Source organism: Tympanuchus pallidicinctus, unplaced genomic scaffold, assembly GCF_026119805.1.
Source record: "Tympanuchus pallidicinctus isolate F22 unplaced genomic scaffold, pur_lepc_1.0 scaffold1, whole genome shotgun sequence".
Taxonomy (NCBI): domain Eukaryota; kingdom Metazoa; phylum Chordata; class Aves; order Galliformes; family Phasianidae; genus Tympanuchus; species Tympanuchus pallidicinctus.
The window spans coordinates 87,005,201-87,027,217 of NW_026294618.1; the positions used below are offsets into that span (position 1 = coordinate 87,005,201).

General features: G+C 36.1%; 1 protein-coding gene across 5 annotated transcripts in view; it reads left to right on the top strand.

The window, feature by feature from the left end:
* Window positions 1-18,547, top strand: part of SYT14 (synaptotagmin 14) — an 87,239-nt gene extending 68,692 nt beyond the window's left edge. For 3 of the 5 annotated variants that reach the window (XM_052685620.1, XM_052685627.1, XM_052685603.1), the window contains 3 exons: window positions 4,685-4,874; window positions 7,742-7,798; window positions 8,909-18,547. In XM_052685620.1, the coding sequence (XP_052541580.1) occupies window positions 4,685-4,874; window positions 7,742-7,798; window positions 8,909-9,222 (561 nt within the window). In that variant the 3' untranslated portion in view covers window positions 9,223-18,547. The remainder of the gene's footprint in view (window positions 1-4,684; window positions 4,875-7,741; window positions 7,799-8,908) is intronic. The other 2 variants (XM_052685630.1, XM_052685612.1) reach the window with 1 other exon arrangement.
* The last annotated feature ends 3,470 nt before the right edge of the window (window positions 18,548-22,017 follow it).

The window sequence follows — 22,017 nt, forward strand, 5'->3', positions numbered from 1 at the left end:
CAAAGAAGTTATTTAGAAGATTAGTGATATAACACTCACATTTAAAATTTGACAAGTAACATGCTGTGAATCAGATTTTTTGATTGTCAGCAAGGTTTCATCTTTCCTGCGTATAGTTTGGAAAGCAAGAGACTCAAATGTTCTTGTTTTGCACGCCTAGAGAGGCATGATTTTAACCTGTCCAATGAGAGAAATGAATTTCTAACTGTCCTCAGAGCATGATCCCGTTGTTCTTTGTGATCAGCTTCATTTGCCTTAAAAGAATTTGTAAGTAGAAATTCAGAATATACAAAAGTAACAGTAGGATATGAATATGTAAGTAACAAGTACCCTCTTTCAATAAAATTATGTTGAAGGAAGACAAATGAATTCTTTTTACATATCTTATCATTGTTGCATAGGTTTCTCTTTGTTGTGAGAGAGTGCAAAGATTACTAGAAAATACATCTTAGAGGTTCAGATTTTGCATCATATATGGTGTGTGTTTTGTTCTGTTGGCTCTAATGAAAAAAGTGTTATTTTTAATTACTGACTCTTGTACACTAGGAACATATGAAACAGAATTTTTTTTTTTATTTTTTTTTTTTTGGATAAAACATGCAAATCATCAGGGAGAATATTTTGGAGTAATTATGGTTTTGTAGAATATAGTATGCATTACCCCTACAATGTAGTGAAAAGCAATGATTCTTGTAATTGTTGGTCAAATAAAATCAGCTCAGCTTTGTCAGTAAGTACTGTCCAGCAGTGTACATGTTACAAAACTGAAGGTGAAAAATTTTTCTTCACTGTAGTAAGACTGAACTTTGAACCAAATATTTGGAAGAGACTTTACCTAAAGTTTTTTGTTTGTTTATATTTACTGCTAATAGAATCCATTTGCTATGGCTACATTGAGGAAAATAGGTTAGAATTTTAGCACTGGTGTTTTGGAAAGAACATCAAGATGCATTTCAGCCCTTTGTACTGTGACAAGATCATCCATACCTTGTCATTTCATCTAAGTTCTTCAGGTTCTGCAGTGAAGTTTTTTTTTACATTTCTTAGTAGCCTATTTTGGTATTTCAATGACCTTAAAAGGCATTTTCCTATTATGAAACCTTAGTCTATTTTTCCCGCATATCAGACTACATGCAGTGTTTATAGTGAAAGAGAGGGAAGAATTACGAAAATCAATTTATATAGATAGATTATTTCAAACAAGTGGACACTTCGTCTCAACATTACATTTCTCACAGTGAAACTACACTATCAAAGTGAAATAAACATAAGTTAAAGCTGGATCAAGTGCAGATTTATACACATTAAAGCAGCCTGGTAGTACTGTAATGTCACAATATGAAAGCAAAGTATCTATTCATGTTGTACCTGTTAGAAATTGCAGCATTAACATTTTGTAATTTGGCACTTGATCTTGAAACTTATATTTTGAATAGGTGAAAATACAACTTCCTTTCTTGATGTGTTAGTGCTCTTCTTGTATTTTGTCTATGTAAACAGGAAAAACAAGCATAAAACCAAACTGAATTTGGAGGAGACTGTTATATATTTTTAAGTCCCAGTGCAGCTTGTGGACTTCTACAAAATCAGGTTAGTTACCTGATATTGGCTGATATTGATATCACAGAATACCTTGCTTAAAACAATGAAGGGCTTTCCACAGTTTTCCACAGTTTTACTTCCACAGAGAGTCTTTCCATTGCTTTCAAAGAAACCCTAACAAAATATGATCTCACCTTCTTCGTCTCATTACCTCATATCTTTTAGCTATTTGCCCCCCAGTTCTGCTTTCTCCCTTATTACAGACACAAAAACTAGACATTTGGTATATGTTGTTTAACCTTGTTTTGACGCAGTAACGTTTTCCACTCTACTTCACATCTCACTATTTCATTTTTCTACTTCTCTCATTTTCTTTTACGTTAGAATTTTCTAGTTCAAAACTGAAAAAATGTTTAATTCATTGTGAAAGAAAAGGTTTCGAGTTTTTTGTGCATGTCTGTGAAATGGTAAAAGAAACAATTTGTTTGGTTTTTTTCTGCAGTGATTTTTTTCAGTTGTGTTTAATTTTCAAGTCTTTGAGCATCTGGAAGGAAAGATATTAATAAATTAATTACATCCTGGTGATAGAACAGTATTCTTTATGTTTGAAACCTTCCTCCTGATTGAAAATAAAAGGCAAAATATTTTGTTTTAGAAAATACTGTAGAAGAGCATTTAAGTTAGAGCCTCTCTCTAGTTTTTCGTCAAGGCTATATCTACACATTATTTCTGCTCTGCAGTTCTAAGGTACAGCTGTTTAGTTGCATTTCCCCCCAGTTACAGATCCAAAACATCAGCTAAATTTCCATAATCTCTCTATTCAGCCATTGACATCTTTTTCTCCGGCCTTGGCAAGTGCATTCTTGTAATACTCTCAGCCAGTCAGGATTCTGCAGTGAAGTATAATATTTAAAGTATAATATGCCTCATCCTTATGTAATTTTGGAATATCACACTTAATTTTTCAATTGTTTCCTCTTTTCTTTGCTATATTGCACAGAAGCTATTTGTCTTCCCATTCAAAGTACTTCAGGACTTATTCCCATTCAAGCATGTCTCATTTAGTATTATCTGTTACTAGAATTTTATTCTGATTGTAACCTGTTCTATTGTAATCAGTTTCACTATGCGTAAGCTTGGTTAAACGGATCCCTTTTGGCTGAGGAGCAGTAGCGCATTGCTATTGGTACAGATAAGTCACGTCCAGGGAGATGTGCTGTCATCTCCTTGGTACAGATATCACAGCCATTGGAGGGTTTGGGTGGGAGTGTTTGCACAGCTGCTTGCCTCGTGTTATGTCTTCTTTGTGGGCTTACAGCGCGATTGCAATCAGATTAGACAACAAAGCTTTGAACAGTCTCAGTCTGACTGTGTTTAAATTCATGGCCCCCAAAATAGTATGACTAAGCACCATAGGTACAACGTGTTAAAGTTTTTGAAGACTAGATGTAAATAATAACTGCAGTGACAAGCTGAGATTTTCAATTGTGTGTGCAGTAAATACTGACTGCTGGATCAAGAGATCGTTCTTTTCAACTTTCCATTTTGTTGCTTCTGTTGAAGTTCAGAATCAAAAGTTTCCTGTTTTGAGGCTGCTGTGAACAAGAGAACAAAGCATAATTAATAAATCCATAATTATTTTTAATCAATTTTGAATGTATAACCCATTTTAAATTTATTCTCAGAATTGAATAAAGAACTCCGAGAAAAGTAATCAAAGATTTTAAATTGGAGTTTGCAGTTTGGAGGATGGAAGTCAGCCAATTTTCTCCAGGTCCTTCTTTAGTTGTAAGAATGTACTTGCTAACACCACTGGATGTTTAGAGATGAGGGGCTGGATCGCTACTAGAAGTTTCTATCAAATTTCTTGGATGTGTTCTGTAGAGAAGACCTAGTTAAAATGTCACTGTGAAGGATATTCTAGGTAGATCACTTATTTTCAACCCTTTTGTAATTAGAGTTTCTGAATGAATTTGGATTTTTATGTTGAATTAAGTTACTTGCTTTTAAAGTTAACTTTTATCTTGATGAGAATGGGTGCTATTTAGATTACAGGACTGATCTTATGCTCATGTCAGCTGTTGCTGGAAATGCTAGAGACATTTGGAATCAGGAATAATAAGCTTCACAAAATCATCATGACTCTTTGAAAGAGTTCTGCCAGATTCCCAAATGAGTCAAGCCATATTTGAAAAATCTGTGGATTAATTTGTGTGTCTTTTTTTTTTTCACCCTCTGATAATCATAAATGGATGTTCCAATAATTCAAAGTTCTGTTCTTAGCTGTCAACAGAGGTACAATGTGCCTGTGCAAGAAATCAGGAAATGAAAGTAGAAAAAACTGTTGTGATAGCATGGCAACTTACAGAAAGTTCTGTTTGGTTGATTTTTATTTTTATTTTTTTTAAAGGAGGGATTTAAATGATAAAAGTGAATATTAGAAACTCAAGTCAAAGATTTAAAATAAGAAGAATGTATGTGTGAGAGATATGAATTTTCTTGGAGCTTGCATGGTAGAAATTAATGCATCATTGCTGACTGTTGGGGTAACGTTCTTCCTTTGCCACACAGGACAAAGGTTCTGTTATTATTCTGTAACTCTGGATCAATTAAATTCCTTGTAAGCTAGCTAATTTATTCTAGAGAGAGTGCATTTTTCCATTTGCATGTATTCTGTTATTTTACAAGTCAGAAATTCTCGGTCTAGAGAATAACATTTACAAGGAGTGAACAAGAATTCCCTGCATTTTAACTTCAAAATTCCACTACTGTTTCCCATTCTTGTGAAGTAAAGGAAGGCTGCAACGTTTACATTCTCCAAGAAGCCAACTAATGATATTACGTCTTATCAATTGAAATAAATAGGGACCATGAAAACTGCTTTTCATCTTCTACAATTATTTCTCCTGAATGATGAAGCAATGGAAACACAAAATTAAGAATTATTTTAATTCCAGACTACTTCAAGTTTTTGTTACCTCTAGCATGTGTGAACTGATAGTATATTAAATATGTTTCTTCTTGTGATTGAATGGAACTTCTGTTATGTCAGTGAGCTTCTCTTCTAGTTTCTAATGTGTTACTCTAAAAATTATCTTCCTAATAACAGTAGAATTCATAGAACTTCTTGTGTGTTTTGTAGGGTTGTGACTCTCAAATGAGCATGTCAGAAGTATCCTGCAGTGAAAGTACCTCCTCTTGTCAGTCTCTGGTGCATGGCTCAGCTCCAGAAATCCTCATTGGCCTCCTTTACAATGCTACAACTGGAAGATTATCAGCAGAAGTGATAAAAGGCAGCCACTTCAAAAACTTGGCAGCAAACAGACCACCCAGTGAGTGAAAATCGTTTTTCATCCTAATGCTTCTGTACTGGTGGGGCTCTTAGTAGTAAGGACTTCAATGCTATCATTTAGTCTTCTCCAATCAAAATGAAATAGAGCGATCATCAACTAATCTGTTTCATGTTTTATATTTCTAATCAGTTGGGAAATAGCAAAACTCTAAAATTCAAAATATTAATTGTACGTTGACAAGCCTGCTTTAATTTTTCATGATGACTGACTAATAAATTACCTTTATCATACTAATTAATTGCTAAATTACTAATGCCTCACATCACAGGCCAAGAATAAAAAGTTAGTATTTAAAAAGAAAGTACATGCCAGTTGATATTAATATAAACACTATGAACAGTTATTGCTCTTCCTAGAGGGTTTGATACTGCAGCCTTTGATTGCTTATGTGCCTACATATATGTGGTAGAAATATATTTGATTTAGGAATGTCAGCAAAAACAGTGTAGAAGCAAATTGAGACCTTTGGCATATATACTGTGCAGAAGGAAGATTTATAATCAGCATTTGTTCAAAAATATGTTTGTCTGAAATATCTGTGAGCTTTCTATAGTCTAAATTGAGCCAGATGGGATGTCACACGCAGAATATTTTTTACAGACTCTAATTCTTTGATAAAGCTTGAGAAAGCTCAGTAATAAACTTTTAAAATTGCTTTGTAGATGTCGAGTCTGATTTACATTAGTTGTAGCCAGACTTACTTACCTGTTCCTCTTGGTTTGGTCTTGAGGCTCAGGTTTTAGCCTGTCTTTCTGTTTCCTAATCTTCAGATTTGTGTGGCACTATTAGATTATCCAGCAGGCTGCCAACTTTTTGTAAGTGGTTTTCACATCTCACTTTGCCTTCGGAGTTTAGGAAATAAGCCAAACAAGTTGAGACTGATGCTGTCGTCTTTCTTTCTTGACCCACGTTTTATTTCAATCATTAATTACATTTGGCTCAGATGTATTCTGTTTTGCTCTCTGTATATTTTTCATGCTGACTTAGCCAGCCTTCATTAACATTGCCAGAGAAGGAAAGCCAAAGATGATTCTCAAATACTTTTTTATAACTAGGTAGCTCCCCCAGAATCACCTATTTACAGACAAAGAGAGAAATAGATGGGAAAACCCAAGAAGAGCCAAGGACAATGGAATCTCTCTAGGGAGAGCCAAGTTTTTCCATTTGGAATATGCAAATTAGTTGGGAGTGGAGAGTCTGTACTTGTTTTGAAGACAGACAGGCTAATTCTCTGGTAAGATAATTCGCAAAGTGTGTGCTTGTGCTAACAATTATGCACACAACTAGGATCCAGATTTTTGGTTTCAGATTGCATAGAACATGACACACAGCCCTGCATGTTCTGTCTTACCCTTTTTGGAGGAAAGATTTCTTGATGACAAAAGTTTCCAAATAACTACTCTTGCATGTTATCTTTTGTCATCCCCTCTGCAAGGTAGGAGGAGGTTTTGATATTCATAAGTCTTCTTGTTTACACAAATGTGGGTTTGGAGTTTTATTTCTAGACAGCTGGAAGGTAGTACACCCTTTAGGTCTGGCAAGACAGTGCAGAATATTGTGGAATTCAAATTTCTCCCATGGATTGTTTTGTGCATCCCCACAAAGTGAAAACTCCTTGTAAATTCCTGGAAGCAGGTGCATGTTTGTCATTGGCTATGCACCAGCCTCTCATAATTTCCACAGAATGCACATAAGGTTGTTGATGAAATACTCTGACCTCGTTTTTTCTTGAATCATCAGTGGTCTGGAATCTTTAGGAGTGCTGCAAATCATGTGCACGGGTCAGTTTTTGTTTAGGTCATGAGAAACAGCAATAGGAAGGGTAGCAATTATTCTTTCCCTCAAATAATCCTTTTGATATTCTAGAGTTCATTAACTTATTTATTTTTTGTGAAATGCTCTGCAGCAAGTAGGATTGAGTCCTACATTTCTGGTTCTTGGTAGTCTATATTCCTCTGTGGCATGTTTCTTATTTAGTGTTTCATTTAGCAACTAAGTACGAGCAAATAGGCCAAATCCTGTAAGCAGTCCAAGCATGTTAGAATGTGTCTTGGTTTCTCTTGTGACAGTGTATATTTTGTCTGAGAAAAGACTGTTTCCTAGTATATCCCAGTATCTCTTAAATCTTGAAACAAGGTATGAGTTTTTGCACCTTAAATGCACGTGTGTATATGCACACAAAATCCATAGACATGAGTTTTAATAAGTGAGATCTGTACATTTTGTATAGAGAGAACCATATATGAAATTCAGATTTAAGCCTCCCTCAGCTTTTTCTAAAGCGTGGATTACAGTCATTCTTATGCCCAACTCCATCACCACTCAAGAAGTAAAGTATTACAGTCATGTAGCCATAACTGTAACATCTAAGAGCAGTAGAATCTTATTTTTTAGTACAGTGATATTTTGCTTTATTGCTTTTCATGTAAGAATTATAACCACTGTGTGCAGTTTTTCTAATATGCTGGAGTTTGCATGAAAAAGCATAAGGGTTGATAAAATGGATAGTGTTCTTTACCTAGTCTTCTATAACCTAATCATTTTCATGATTCTTTCTGTGTTCTGTGTGCTTTAGAACCCAGTAGCTATAACTGCTAAGACAATCCATTATACAGTGTAATTTCTGTTCAAGATTACACAAAAACTGCACAAAAGTATCATTTCATGAAATTTTACCCAACAATCCTTTTGTTCAATCCTTTTTCTGATCTATGCTGCTAAGATTTTGTGTTCTTCCAGTCCTGTGAATAGTGTTTCCTCTTAAACTTTAACCTTAGATCCTCTCTCACCCAGCTATTGACATCTGGTCATTATTTCTTTTACTGCTTTCCACCCCCTGTTGTCAGATGGACTGTTCTGTTGTCTAAAACACTTGATAGGTGGACAGGTTTATATAATTCGAGGTGAGTTCCTGTAGAAACTAATTGGATGTTGTCTTTTTCATGCAAAGAAAACTTGCCAGCAGTAAAGCTATCCACAGCTGCTTATCATACTGGTTTATAAATGTGTATGCTTATTATTTCTTCTGCTCTCTCATTCACAAGTTGTGTCTATCTCTGATTATGGATGGTGGAATTTCAGTGTACCTGCAAAGTGAAAGTGTGCAGTGTGTTCCTTTTTAAAAAAAACTTGAATCTTCTGACATTATTCAGTAACAGTAGAGTTACAAAGAATAAAAAAGAAAAAAAAATCAGATTACTTAATACAACTGTATGTTTCTTGAAGTCAGTTATAACTTCATGAATACATATCCTTCTGCAGGACTTAGTGCTTCCAGTCATGTGAAAACAGACCTTTAAAAAGAAGCATTTATACCCATATACTGGCATTCAGTGTTTGCTAGCCACATTTTCTTGCAATAGATTCCTGTATCTACTTCCTAAGATCACTAAAGAAGCTATGATTTATGCTAGCGTACTGAATTAAGTTAAAAAACAAAAGTGTATTATTTCATGAATTGAAGAATTAAAAGCTTGTATTGTGCAAAATTCCATCTTTGGATGCACTTTGCAAAGTTTTGGTCTTAGAAATGAATAAACTCAAAAAGCCTAAAGTGAGAACCACATCCATGCAGAGATTATTCTTAAGCACTTAATTTTGGCTGTTGTGATTTCATCACTGCATAGCAACACGTGTTTTTCTTTTAATTTTTATTTTTCTTCTTGATTCAATTTTTGTTCATTTTATTCTCTGAAAATTCAGTGGTATGCTTTACGGTGTTGTGGCTAGTTTGAGCTTGCTAAGTGTTAGTGCAACTTAAGTTTGCTTGGAACAAATGGGGACTGGATGGGAAGAAGGATTATGAGGTATACCTTTAATTTAAGCCATTTATGTAGTACTGAAGCCAGTTAATTTGTTGATGTGTTTGTAATATTTTGCTTACATGCCATCTTTTTCATGTGTCTAGTCTGAGCTGTGTTCAGTCAGCCTGGTATACACCATATCCTTGAATCTTGCAAATAACATCAAAAACTTGTTCTATCTGATATTTCAAATTATGATTTATTTTGCAGATACGTATGTTAAATTAACACTCCTGAACTCCATGGGGCAAGAGATGTCCAAATGCAAAACTTCAATCCGACGAGGACAGCCAAATCCAGTGTACAAAGAAACCTTTGTTTTCCAAGTGGCGCTGTTTCAGCTCTCGGATGTAACGCTCATACTGTCTGTATATAACAAGCGCAGCATGAAACGGAAAGAGATGATCGGCTGGATATCCTTAGGTCTCAACAGCTCAGGAGAAGATGAACTCAACCACTGGACTGAAATGAAAGAATCTAAAGGACAGCAAGTATGTAGATGGCATACTTTACTAGAATCTTAATGAACAGTTCAAAGTGCAGTCGTGCTTTTAAGGGAGCTTTGCCTTTCGAGATGATGATCATTTCACGTCACAGTCTGCAGATTTGGCGCGGAAGAGAAAAATGAAAATTGAGATCAACATTCCATCTTAAAGAGTGCACAACCTGCAGAACAGTGGGATTTAATGTATAATCTTCACTTAGTATCAAACACTTCCTTGGTGTCAGAGGAGCCTTGCTGTATGCAAGTATGTTTAGCAGTCCCTCCCCCATCCACCTGATGCTGTATTTGTTTGGATTTGTTTTGTGTTTTCCAATTCAGTAACATTTTATGTGAACTTTTCCAAATTGATGCAAGCTCCTTATTGTGTACTTTTTGTAATGCTCTAAATACTGTAGCTTCTGACCTGCCTGCAATCAGACTAAGGGTCAATAATTTGCACTATGAGAAAAAGTTGATGATCTGTAAAGCAAAAAAACAAACAAACACCAATACCAAACAGGGAAAAAAGAACCCATACCAGGGGAGAAGAACATTAAGTAATATGGCATATATGAATTCAGTGTTGTTTTAACTGAGTTTCTTTCCAGGAGCTGAGTACAATTAAGTTTTCATTTTTGATATGCAGTTGGTTTGAAAAATACTAGCATTTGGGCATCAGGTGAACTTTGACATAAATGTTTCTTCAATATGTGACAGGAACGAGCTCTACATATGGCATAAATTGGGTTTTTCCCCTTTGCCTGTACTTCTGCCTAATCCAAAGAGACCAGATCAGTAGTTTGGTCCCTTCCAAATCTCCTTAGACAGGTTGTACTGTAAAACTATGTAACTTTCTGTTGAAAGCACCTCCTGTGTTCATGTATTCCAATGTAGGAAGCTCATACAGCATGATTTTACTAAAATATTTTTGTGTTGAACAAACCGATATGGGTTTCTTTAAAATGTCAGCAGTTAGAAGCTAGCTTTGAAAGACTGAAGATTGCAGCAGCAGCTGAACAATGCAGAACAAATGAAAAATATTATGACTTTGGTTAAAACAGATCCATTTGAAACTCTTCTGAGCTGTTTTAGGGACTACTCAATGCTGTTTGTGGAAGTGCAGAGCAGACCAGGAGTTTTTTGCCTTTCTTCTTAGAGAAGACAGCATTAATGAGTTTTTGGGTCTTTGTTTTTCTTTTTTAGTGATTTGCCAACTATTGAATGAATTTTCATGCCCAAAGAAGAAATTTTCATTGTTTACGTTCAGGTTGGGAGGCACAGCTTTCTAACAACACAGTTGAGAAGCCACAGTATCACAAGGAAGTTTCTCTATCAGATGAACACTTCTGGCTTCCACTGAAATTAGGAAAATGACTGTGCGCCCAAGACTCCAGTTTGTTCCAAATATTTTAGAGGGAATCACACTAATTGTCTAATTGCTGAAACTAATTCAGATTAGTGAAATTGTCAATTATTGAGTAATTATTGTTTTTAAAGGCTTCCCAATTCAAATATTCTAGTTGCCTGTAGCGATGTTTCATTTGCTTTTATTACCACACAGAAAGTAAGCATATTTGTTGTTCTTATAAACGATGTTGATGTCTTACTAGTATGAAACCTCATGGACTGTTTTAACATGTGGTAGGTAGAAGAGTGAAGTTTAGGGTTTTGTTGAGAGAATTAGTGGTAGCCCAGAGCGTTCTGATAAGGACTGTTTTTTTTTAAAGTTGAATTTGTTTATAATACCTTTGAACAATCCTGGCTTTAGGATATACAGTCGAGCATAGTGAGATTGGAGACAGCAACTGTAGTATAAGATATTTCATGTGGTTCTCAAATTCTCACACCAGTTAACAATTTCACTAGGGCCTTTCTAAGGGTATTGTAATACCACTTAGTTTATTTGGTGCCTTCTGATGGGTTTATTTGCAGTGGCAGGTTTTCTGGTTTTAAAGATTTAAGATTTAAATATTAGCAGGCCTTTTTTTGTTGTTGTTTTTTTAATCTTATATTGCGCTGCTGCTTCATTTATGGAAGATTTATTTACTACGTAGAAATAATCCAAAAACTCTTTAACGTGGAAAGATCTTGCAGTGCTACAATACAGTTTGTTTCTTCTAGTCCTTGTTGTTCCTCAGTTTGTGAAGTGCAGTGTTGAGTGTAGCCTTTAATTAAAAAAAAAAATGTTAATTTTATGTGCGTAAGGAAATTGCTCAGATTTTTCCCAATCCTGTTCTCTTTCCTACAATACAAATTCTGACTTAAAAGCTGTTCAAAAGCAATTTTTCAATGGACATGGAACCATTTTCACTCATTCTGTTTGTGGATATTCTGATGCTTTTTTTCTTGAAGCTGAAATGTGTCTCTTAATTATTGTCTCTTTGAACAGGTTTTGCTTTGTAAAATAATGTACAGTATTTAACAGCAGAAACGGAAGAAGTTAATTCTAATGGAGGATATATTTAAAGTTGCCACTGAACAAATGAAGAAGTCAGTTTGCAAGGTGCAGCATATGGCCTCTTACAGAATCCAAACTAAACCAGCTATGTCATGACTTCGGTTTCTGTTTGTAGGTTGCACTGTTTCAGTTTTACATGCAATCAGTCAGATTTCTAAGACACTGAAACCTCAATTTAGACAGCAGAGATTTATAGTAATCTCTGTTGGACACATTTGGGAAAAGGAATCTCCTTCCACATTATGTGACTCTTCCCATGGTATCTAGTTCCAGTTTTTGCTTCACAGAGGAAAGTTTGGCTAATTTGGGTTTATTCAGTGAAGGCTGGAAACTGTAAAGAATGGAAATGAATATATAATTTTCAGGTGGTAGAATATTGATTTTCTGTGTAAAACCAGTCACAGCAATAATTGGATTCACCCTGGCATTTTTACAAATTAGTTACAGTATCAGTGCTGTCACCTTGTTCTTTCTTCATAGATGCCATTCTTATGCTTTGTTCATAATTTTGTTCATCTGGTTGTTTTAAGTGAATCAATATTTTCCCATTTGAAATCTGCCTTGGATATGTAAGACCCTGCATAGGGGTTTATTCATATACTGTGTTTTTGTGCATTCAGATAAGTCTCAAGCGTGGAAGAGAATTTCTAAAGAACAAAGTGTTCAAAACAAATTGGAAACGGGCATTTGTGTTTTTCTCAGATTTGTCTGTGTTCTTCATAGCTTTTTATTGCTTATCTTTATTCAAAAGTACAACTGGTACTTGGAAGAATTTACCAAATTGTTTAATTGCTTTTCTGTTTGTCAATATACTACAAAGAGATGAAAACTCTTGAATGGAATGTTTCCTGCCAGCAACGGTTTAAGTGTAGAATAGTGAAGTTTTTACAGGCTCTATTCTTGAAAATATTCCATCCTTTTTGCATATAATCTAATTGTTTTGATGTTAAGAACATTTCACATAGATCTTCTCAAAGGTAAATTCTTCCTGAAGATAATAAATATGGAAGGAGATGGGTTAGTTCCTTTCACAATCTGCAGTACGGGCAAGATTGCAATCTGTACAGAAGCATGAAATCACTGTTCAAAAGGATGAGAGAGGACTTGCAGTCCCTGTAGGACATTGCTGTCTTCCACATATTCGGACACATGGAGTAAGCAGAGCCGTGCTTTCACTCCCAACTCAGCGGGTAGCGCTGGTGAGATTCAGAGGTTGGTACCTGTGGTGCTGCTTCAGGCAGCCACGCTGTAACTACACAATGAGTCCGACAGCAAAGGCAGGAGCCGGGCAAGGTGCAAGTTCTGCTATTGGAGAAACGTGATGTAATTTTTCAATCCAGTTATATTTACAATCCTCTAATCTAATTAATAATTAGATTACAAAATAACGTGAGCCCTTAGGGTTAATGTATTTGCTTTTATTGGAGGGAAAGGTTATTTATCAATGTAGAGAATACTGAAGCTGAAAACTGTTTGGGTTTGTTTTGTTTTTTTTGTCATTTGCTCTAGGAAATATTTTCACCTGTAAATTCTTGCAACTGTTCTGATGCAAACACAGTGCTTTTTTGGAGTTTTGAAGCAATGTTTTTGTTGTATAAAAGTTGTTTGAGTTACTGATTTATTCTCTTTACTCCCCAATGATTTGCTCCTGCTTCGAACACCTTGAGAAGCTGTCCGTGGCAGTCAGTGGAGCTTAGAAGTCAAGGGCACCCTGTACTCTTACCATAACGTAATAGTGCAAAATCCTGTCCAACTCTCTAAGTTTTCTGAAATGTAAATCATCAGTTCTAATATGATGAAGCAGAAGACAAGGCAATAAGTTTTTTTTCATGGAGACTTTCTAATGTATGAATTGAATACTGATTGCACTTAACATATATGAATTCTAACAAAAAGTCTGTGCTAAAATAAGAGAATGATGTTTGATGGGAAACTTCTTGGCCTGAGCTGTTCCAGCTTGAAACTAACGGCACAATGCTTTTTCACTTATCCAGGAGTTGTGCTGAGCCCTTATTCATCACACTTTTCTGTATGCAAAAAAAAAATGCTATCTTGTCTAAAGCAGGCTTTAATATTACAGCTTGTCAGTTGCAAGGCAGATTGACTTCATCCTTAAGCTGAATACTCAGTAGCAATTCAACATTCATTTAATTCTCTCACAGATGTGCGTGTATACCTGCCGCTAACATCAGTGAGAGGAACCTATGGGATCATCAGGAGAGAAGACCTGACCCAGAAAGTGTTACGTGTGACATGATCAGTAGATTAGAGAAGTGATACAGCATGGCACCTGCAGCACAGGCAGATGAGATTCCAGTGATGAATAATGTAAGAAAAACAAATATGAAGGTACCACCACAAATTCATTATTAAGCCCTTTACATATCTCTTATTTTTGTTTCTTCTTTTCCTATGGATATGGAATATCTTAAAAACTTACAAGTAAAAACATTAAAGCAATCACCAAACATCTTGATTGCTTGCGCTGGAATATTCAGCAAAGTTTATTGTTAGAACAAGCTGTCAATAATTTTCTACTTTGTTGGTCTACTTAATGAGTAGCCAGATCTTGTAGTTTATCACAGCTGTGTTTCAGACTACTTTGTTCTGGTAGTAATTTTTGAGGGGAAAGTCACTGGAGCATTTGTTTCAGTGAAATGATGCCTGATGAAGAGACGTCATCTGAGAGTGAAAGCATTAAAATAAGAAATGGCTTCACACAGTGGTAGACTCCAATTCCACTTGTGGAGCCTTGTGGTCCTTGGAGGGCCCTTCTCATAGAAAGTGTCACGTGCATTGTAGGAGCGTATACATGCAAATCTGCACGTGCTGCTCTTTGTGGGATCCCCAGGGCTTTTAACCTAGCATATTTTACAGAAAAAAGAGAGTAGGTAAGTGTTTATGGGCATGGTGAGTACAAACTGGCCTACAGTGATGTGGATTAGTTTAGCCTTAAGAACTTACCACTGCCCCTCCTTAAGTTCAAGCAGGGTTTCTTCCTTTCTGCAGACTATGCAGAAATCTTCAGCACTTAATGTATTTGTTTATGTTATGCCTATCTGAATATGGCACAACTGTTCTAATGTTAGCAAGCTTAGTGCATATTTGACATGGTGTGTCTGAACTAATAGTTGGTCTGACACTTGCTGGACCACGCTTTGCTGTGCAGGGTTTTGCTTGTATAACATAGAATAAAATCTGTGTGGGGAGAAATAGGCCAGGATTTAGGGAAGTGGATAGTATTGCTGCTTTAGGAATGAAGACCAAGAAACAGCTATCCCCAGGGCAGTCATTCGCTTCTTGGAAGCATCTGCTAGAAGAGCTGGTACAGTCCTGCCAAAAGCTGCCCATCTCTGAGGATAACGCTCAGGAGAGCAGAAGCAGTAATGCCATGCTACATGGAATACCTCGTGGACATTCAGGGATGTAATTGATGTCATCCTTTTTCTCTTATATATGAGGAGTCTTGCCCATTGTATCAAGTTAATTCCTTTGCTGCATTTTGCAAATTCGATGGGCAGTCACTGCATGCCTGGGGTTTAAAATAGATTGCTTTATAACTTTTAATTCATTTTCAAAGCATGATTTTGAATTTTCAGGATTAACCTGAAGCATTATCATAGCTTTAAGATGTAAGGTAATTTATTGGCCGTAATGCAAGCAAAGGGCAGAGCTTTGAACAAGTTTTGATAGGAAATTTTGCAAATGGCTTATTGTGACATTTTAAGAAAATTTCTAAGCAGTTGAATGTATTAGGGAATATTTACAAAAAAAAAAAAAGAAAAAAAGAAAAAAAAAAAGGAAATAGAGCGATGATCTTTTTTTACTACACAGCTAATTTGCTGTCCTTTCCAGTAAACCACAAGGTTCATTAGTGCTCCGTACTGTTTTGTTTATGGTGATAACTGTTTTTAATGTGATTTTCCTGACAAAGTGTAATTAGTGAAACCTTTTATTCAATTTTTCCCTTTCTTTGCTTTTCTAAGGAGAAATTTCTCCTTATATAGTATATATACTTTCTTACAGAGCTTTCTTACCTATTTTTCTATAAGACGATTTAACAATCTGAAATTAAATGCTCTATGAGCAAGCTGTATCACTGTTACACAATCTAAAGTGCTAATATAATGACTAAGGGCCTGAACCTACTGCCTTTCACTCAGGTTTTGGTTTAACCACACTTCTTTCACATTGTGTAGTACCTTTCCCCATAAGCAGCTCCATCTATTTCTCTGGAGTGACTCAGAGAAAGGTACTATTAACATGAGTAAAACGGTGGTAAAACTGAGCCTCCTCTCCATTCTTAGCGGGACATCTGTCGTGAGTAAAGGCTGCTGGCTCTGCCCCAAAAATGTAGTTATAGATTATAGTTCCCTTGATCTTCAGTAATTTTGAACGTGTTTTCTGGTGACTATAAGCTAATAACTGATTGTAGTGAATACAAATAGTGAATTGTGCTGTAGTCAGCGAGGTTATTAAAATGTGCTTCACATTTTAATTCATTCACTGGGATATAAGGAGTTGGGTTTGCGAAGCATTATATTACATAGAGATAGCACACATTCACCACATTTTTAATAAGTGTATGAAATGAACAGTATGTAGCATTTTCTTGCATACTTTTATACTGCCTGTACGCCACCGATGCACTCGGTGCCTTGTTTCTTATGAGACCAATATGTAGAGAAACTGATGTATCACGTGTAAGCAATGTTACTGCAACCCAAGAGCTCTGATTATCCCTAGGACAGGAGGTTTCCAATAGCGGTACAGTTTGACACAATGCATTTCCTTGAGATTTAGGCTTTCCCCTTTCCTCCCTCATCCCTCCTTTCCAGAAACCTCCTCACACGACTGTTCATCCCCAGCTGATTCCTGTGTCTGATGTAAGTCACATGGTGTTAACCAAAGAACCAAGGCTGTTTCTAATTCTTCGGACAAACAATGTTTTGACTCACCATTATTTAAAGACAGAAATGACATAAGACATCTTTTTGAATAAATACAAAATGAGCTTCTGTAAATGTGACTCACAGCTGAGAATTTGATACCTCTTTTCTGACTGGTTGTGCATTATTGTATCAGTAGCGATGTGCTCGATTTCTATTTGTTTGTGTTTTTTAATCAAAGCCGCATCACAAAAACATAAGTCAGCGCTGTCAAATGAGCTTATTTTACTCATTTTATACATAGATCTGAAGTGTGCAATTTTGAGAACAGACTCAGCTTTTGTCTGAAGTCCTGGTGTTGTACAGTAACTGTCTAGCATTTACTGGTCGTACGGAAGCAGACTCAAGCTGCATTATATGTACATTTCCTACCGGTGTCCTCGTCATTGGATAATTTATGTAATAGAACATGGTTTTCAACTAATGTTTCAACTTGAATTTCCTTGAAATTCAGAGCATGTGTAGCCTTAAACATTGAAGACACCAAGCACAGTTTTAAAGGGAAGAGGTTATATTTGCAAGTCCTGTTTAGCACAGAAATGCAAGAATTATTTTTATATGTCAATCAAAGATCATAGAAAATGGGTATTATGCAGTTGTGTTACCAACCATGCTCCTAATTATATGCTTTTATAAAAAGCACTTTGACTGAACTTTTTAGACATGAAACATCAGTGCTCATTTTCCTTTTTGAATTTGCTGATTTAGTTGTTGTGCTTTCATTTCTGTACAGAATCTTGGAGTCTGTGTTTTCTCTGCTTTCAGGATTCTCAAGCTTCTTTTCCTACTCTGTATTTTTAAGTTGAATAAGCAGTAATTACAATTCTACAATTCTTTTTTTTTTTTTTTTTTTTTTTTAAATTTATTTTGATAGTAACATCAAGTGAATGACTGTTTTCAACTGTTTACGTAGCTTATTAAATTCTTAAGACTTTGTTTGAATCTGTCATTATAACCCAGATGAAGACATTCCTTTCATGGCATCTCAGTCCACAGCAGGTAAAAATGGAGTTCTGGCAATGAGTGTGTGGATCTGCATATTGGGTGTCAAATAGCAAATCCCTGGAAGGATTTATAATTATGTGTCACACTGTATCTACAGCATCTCCAGTCGTGTGATGTCAGATACTTCTTGTTTTCTTTATTATTAACTAGCAAAAAAACGACTTTTATCATTTTGTGCTAGTGTATATTCAACTTGAGGGTTTCCAGTGTGCAAGATTAGTTAGTGTTTTCAGCATTCTTTCTGTAAAAAAATAAAACTTAAAAAAAAAAAAATTAATAATAACTACAAAGCTGGTCTTTCAACATATGCATTCCACTACTATTCTGATTTTGGCAAGAGGCAAAATGTCACCAGCCATTTGTCATTGTATTTACCTGTACAGCACGGGTAACTTTAATTCCATGTTGGTCTGATGAAAACATGCTATGGTATACTTTCAGACTGTGGACTTGTCACATTAAAATAGTCATTTTGCATACCTGAAGCTTTGTAGCTGCCATTTTCTATTTTGTTTGCTCTCTCTCTGTTTGCAGTGATTACTCTGTGAAATGCATTTCTGTCAGTTTTGGGACAGGACTGATATCCTTTGGTTAATTCAAAATATTTTCTGTGTGTGGAATCAGCTTTTTGCATGTCGACTTAATTCCTGGAAAGTATTTGAGAAAAGCAAAAAATATTTTTAAAACTCCTTTGGAATTCATTAGATCTTAAACACACATAATAGGCTTCATTTTTTAGGAGATAGTAACATTTTGTCAAGTATTTGAACTGCTGTCTGCATTAGAAGAAAAACTTAAATTTTGCCTCTGTTTCCCGATTTCCTAAATTTCCCCAATTCCTATCCATTTCTCAGTCTTTATTGGTGTCATGGATCTTCTACTTGGAAAATTTTAGATTAACCAGTGTGATAATGTTCTGACAAACACGATGTGTATACTGGCAAATAAAGACATGCTCAGGTGACAATTCTGACTGACTTTGGAAATTGGCTTTACACAGTTCTCTTCTGGGGTTATATATGATTCTTTGTCCTTCCTTGTCCCACATGTATTTCTCAGGAACAGTCACAACTAAAATGCTTCCACATTCTGCAGAAGTAGGCTGAAATACTGGAAGTTAAACATAAAGAAGCACTTTCCATGCGTAACAGTTATAATGTCATTGTGAACCAGCTGAGATCTTCTATTCTACTTCTACTACTTCTATACTACTCTGATATTTGTGTTATCTGTTAGAAAAAAGTTTTCTGGGCTCTTATGGCAGTTCTGCTTTACAGTGTGCCCAGATGCCTGGATATATACGTATATTAATATGTATTAGCAGACATCTCTATCCTAAAACTAGGAAGACTTGGGATAAAGAGTTTGTATTGTTTCTTCCCATTTCTGCAGATGAAAGGAGCATAGCCCAGTGAATCATCTGGATCCACCCTTGTCATCTGTGCACATCCTAGGACTTCTACAAACTGGATGATGTGGCACTTGCTAGTTTTAAGGTTGGCATTTTCAAAAGGCAATATACTTAAAAACAACTTGCCATTCCATATGGCAACTGGTGCATATTTGATAGTTAAGAAACTTCAAGAAGAGCACTTAATGTGTGTCCGTTTTCTTTAGTCAATGTCATAAGTATTTGATAACTCTTGTCAATATGGGAAAAAAAATGGTACAAGACCTACTAAAACATGATTCATGTCAGCTATCAGATATTTCTTTAAAAACTGAGGATTTATGAAGCTGTGAAAACGTGGAAGAAATGAAAGGAATATGTAGTCAATATGGTAATAGTTGTTCACCGTTTCTGAACAGCAGTGTTCTATCCAAAAATCACAACCTAAAAGAGTTAATATACATTATGTATCAAATCCAGCTTGAGCTCCATGTGCGGCACCTTTTAGTCACCTATGTTCCACACAGGTAGCTGAACAGAATTAGGTTAATGCTCATAGTTCCTAAATAGCTTGTTGTGCAGGGGCACATGTTTCAGAGCCAAACTGCATCATATCTATGCAGATGTACCTTCACTTGTCAAAGGCTCTCTCTGAATAGTTGTCTTCATACAGCAAATTCCGCATTAGGTATTATTTGAGAATCTCTTTGAAGTCTCTAGCTACTCGTTTCCCAGAGCTCCTGTGGGAAAGGGCCGTCTCTTATTTTCCTGCTGAAATCTGTAACCTGCATTTTCTCTTTGGTGTTGTTGTTTTTAGAGTCCAGCAGTGCGATTCTAATTTAGTGTTCAATTCACATTAGACGTGTGTTTTACTTGTAAATTACCCTATTTTTCTTAAATCAGTGAGAGCAATAGTAAGGCATTTAGTTACCTGCTTATCATTTTGAGCAGCTGCATTTCAGCGTAGGGGTTCTAAAAAGGCAGATTTGCTATTGGGAATAGTAAGGATAAAAGGAAGCAAGGAAGCCTAAAAATGTACAAATGAAATAAATTATCATCAAGTACGATCACACAACAAATCACTTGGGGTTTAGATAAATGATTTATTATTAAATTCAAAACCTAATAGGTTTGTGTGTTCTGAGTGTAGTTTACAGTGGTTTGTTTTCCACTTAATTAGAAGTCTTACATTTCATCTTATTAATAATGAAAATTCTCTTGTCAAATAGTGTAAAATCATGTTGAACTAATATGTATATTTTAGAGGCAGAATAAATCCCCCCCCCATTGCATTTCATATTATTTCATTGCATTATGCAAAGGGAAAAAAAAAAAAAAAAGATATTCTGCTTTTAATTTTGCTAGGTCAAAATAAGGAAGCTCAATCTTTCATTCATGTTGGAGAAACTCCAGAGCTGTAATGACAATGATTCAATCTCTGTAGCCACTGTTTACAATTAAAGGTTAATTGTAAGCAGGCATCCAGAACACCAGGCCAATTCATCTCAATAAATAATAATATAAAGGATTTTAATCAGTAATTAAAACTGATCCTGTTGTGCCAGTTCTGTTGCAGCAGTGTAACAGTTAAGAAAGGGAACAGGTGCCAATCTACCAAAGGAGATGAGGCTTGTATCTTGTTTGATTATTGGAGCTAGGAACACGTTTTCCATCACGTCACAGCATTTGCACCTGTCTGTGCTGAGACTGAAAATACCAGTAGGCTAAAACACTGGCCACAAACCTTTGCTAATTAATGCTTTACCAGAAAACATCTGGTATTCTTAGGAATACAGGAGATACAGAGCATAGGGACCGCTCATATTTATTAAAAGAGAAAAAGCAACCAACCGTTCAACAGAGCTCCAAAGCAGTCAGCCAGGTTAAGGTCATGAAAGCTCACCCAGATCTAAGTCCTGGGGTCAAATCATCACACCAGCTTGTTGCAGCTTTCTGAGACTCTAAAACACGTAGGAGCATACGTGTCAGGCCAACAGGCTAGGGAACAGCACTAACCATTCAGCCTTCACCATCTGCTCCGTGTACAGCCGAGCTGACAAACGTGATGAGGTAGTTCTGTATGTTTCCTTATTTCCAAGCACATGGTTTCTCTACTGGACTACACAGAAGGTACGCCAGCAGACACAGACTACTGCTATTGACAAAACTGGTTTTATATTGTGAAGTAGCAGCACTTGTTGGGAAATAGTGATCGGGCTGTTTCCAGCCTCTTGAACACACCTTTAAATAAAACAGCATGAGGGCAAAGTGCTATGTGTTGGTCTAAGCACAGGGCAAGAAAGTGGGAATTGCATTTAATTTCCTATTTGATACAGACTGGCTTTGTAGCCTCAGCAGAGACCCTTATTTTGGCCCATCTTGGGCCAAAATGCTTCTTGTCCCTTGTTTTCGTTCCCAAAATTCCAGTTTTCTTCCATGTCACTGATAAATCCAGGCACTGAATGACCTGCTATCGTATGAAATTAATCTGTAAGAGTGATGTGCAGCTTCTGCTAAAAGACAGCGTCTCTAAAGTGTCTCTTCTAAAGAAATTGTAGCATGTGGTACTATATATGGAAGAATGCTTTTCTGTTTGAAGGTACCAAAGATAATGCTGAATACTGGGGTTGTGTGATCTCTTTGGGATTCCCACTACCAGCAAGAGCTGCTGAAGGTTGGGGATGAACCTATCAAGATCTTAAAGTGCAGTTTTCAGTGGGACCAGTCCACCTGTATGACTGCATTGACTGTGGAGGAGTGCTGGTGCCAGCACAGGGAGGGGAGAGAGAGCACAGGGAAGGGTCAGCACTTGGCTAAACATGGCTCTGAAACCACCAATTGAAAAAATCTAGGGATATGGAGGCACTTTACATTGATGACTGTTGCCTGAAAGGAACGTATCCAACCTTTTCTCATCTTATTTCAAAAAAATCTTGCCAAACTTGTTGAAAAGTAAATCCTAGGGGCAGACAGAACTGATTCCAAATAAGTTTGGAACATCACAGAGTATTGTCTTGAAATTGCTATTTAGTT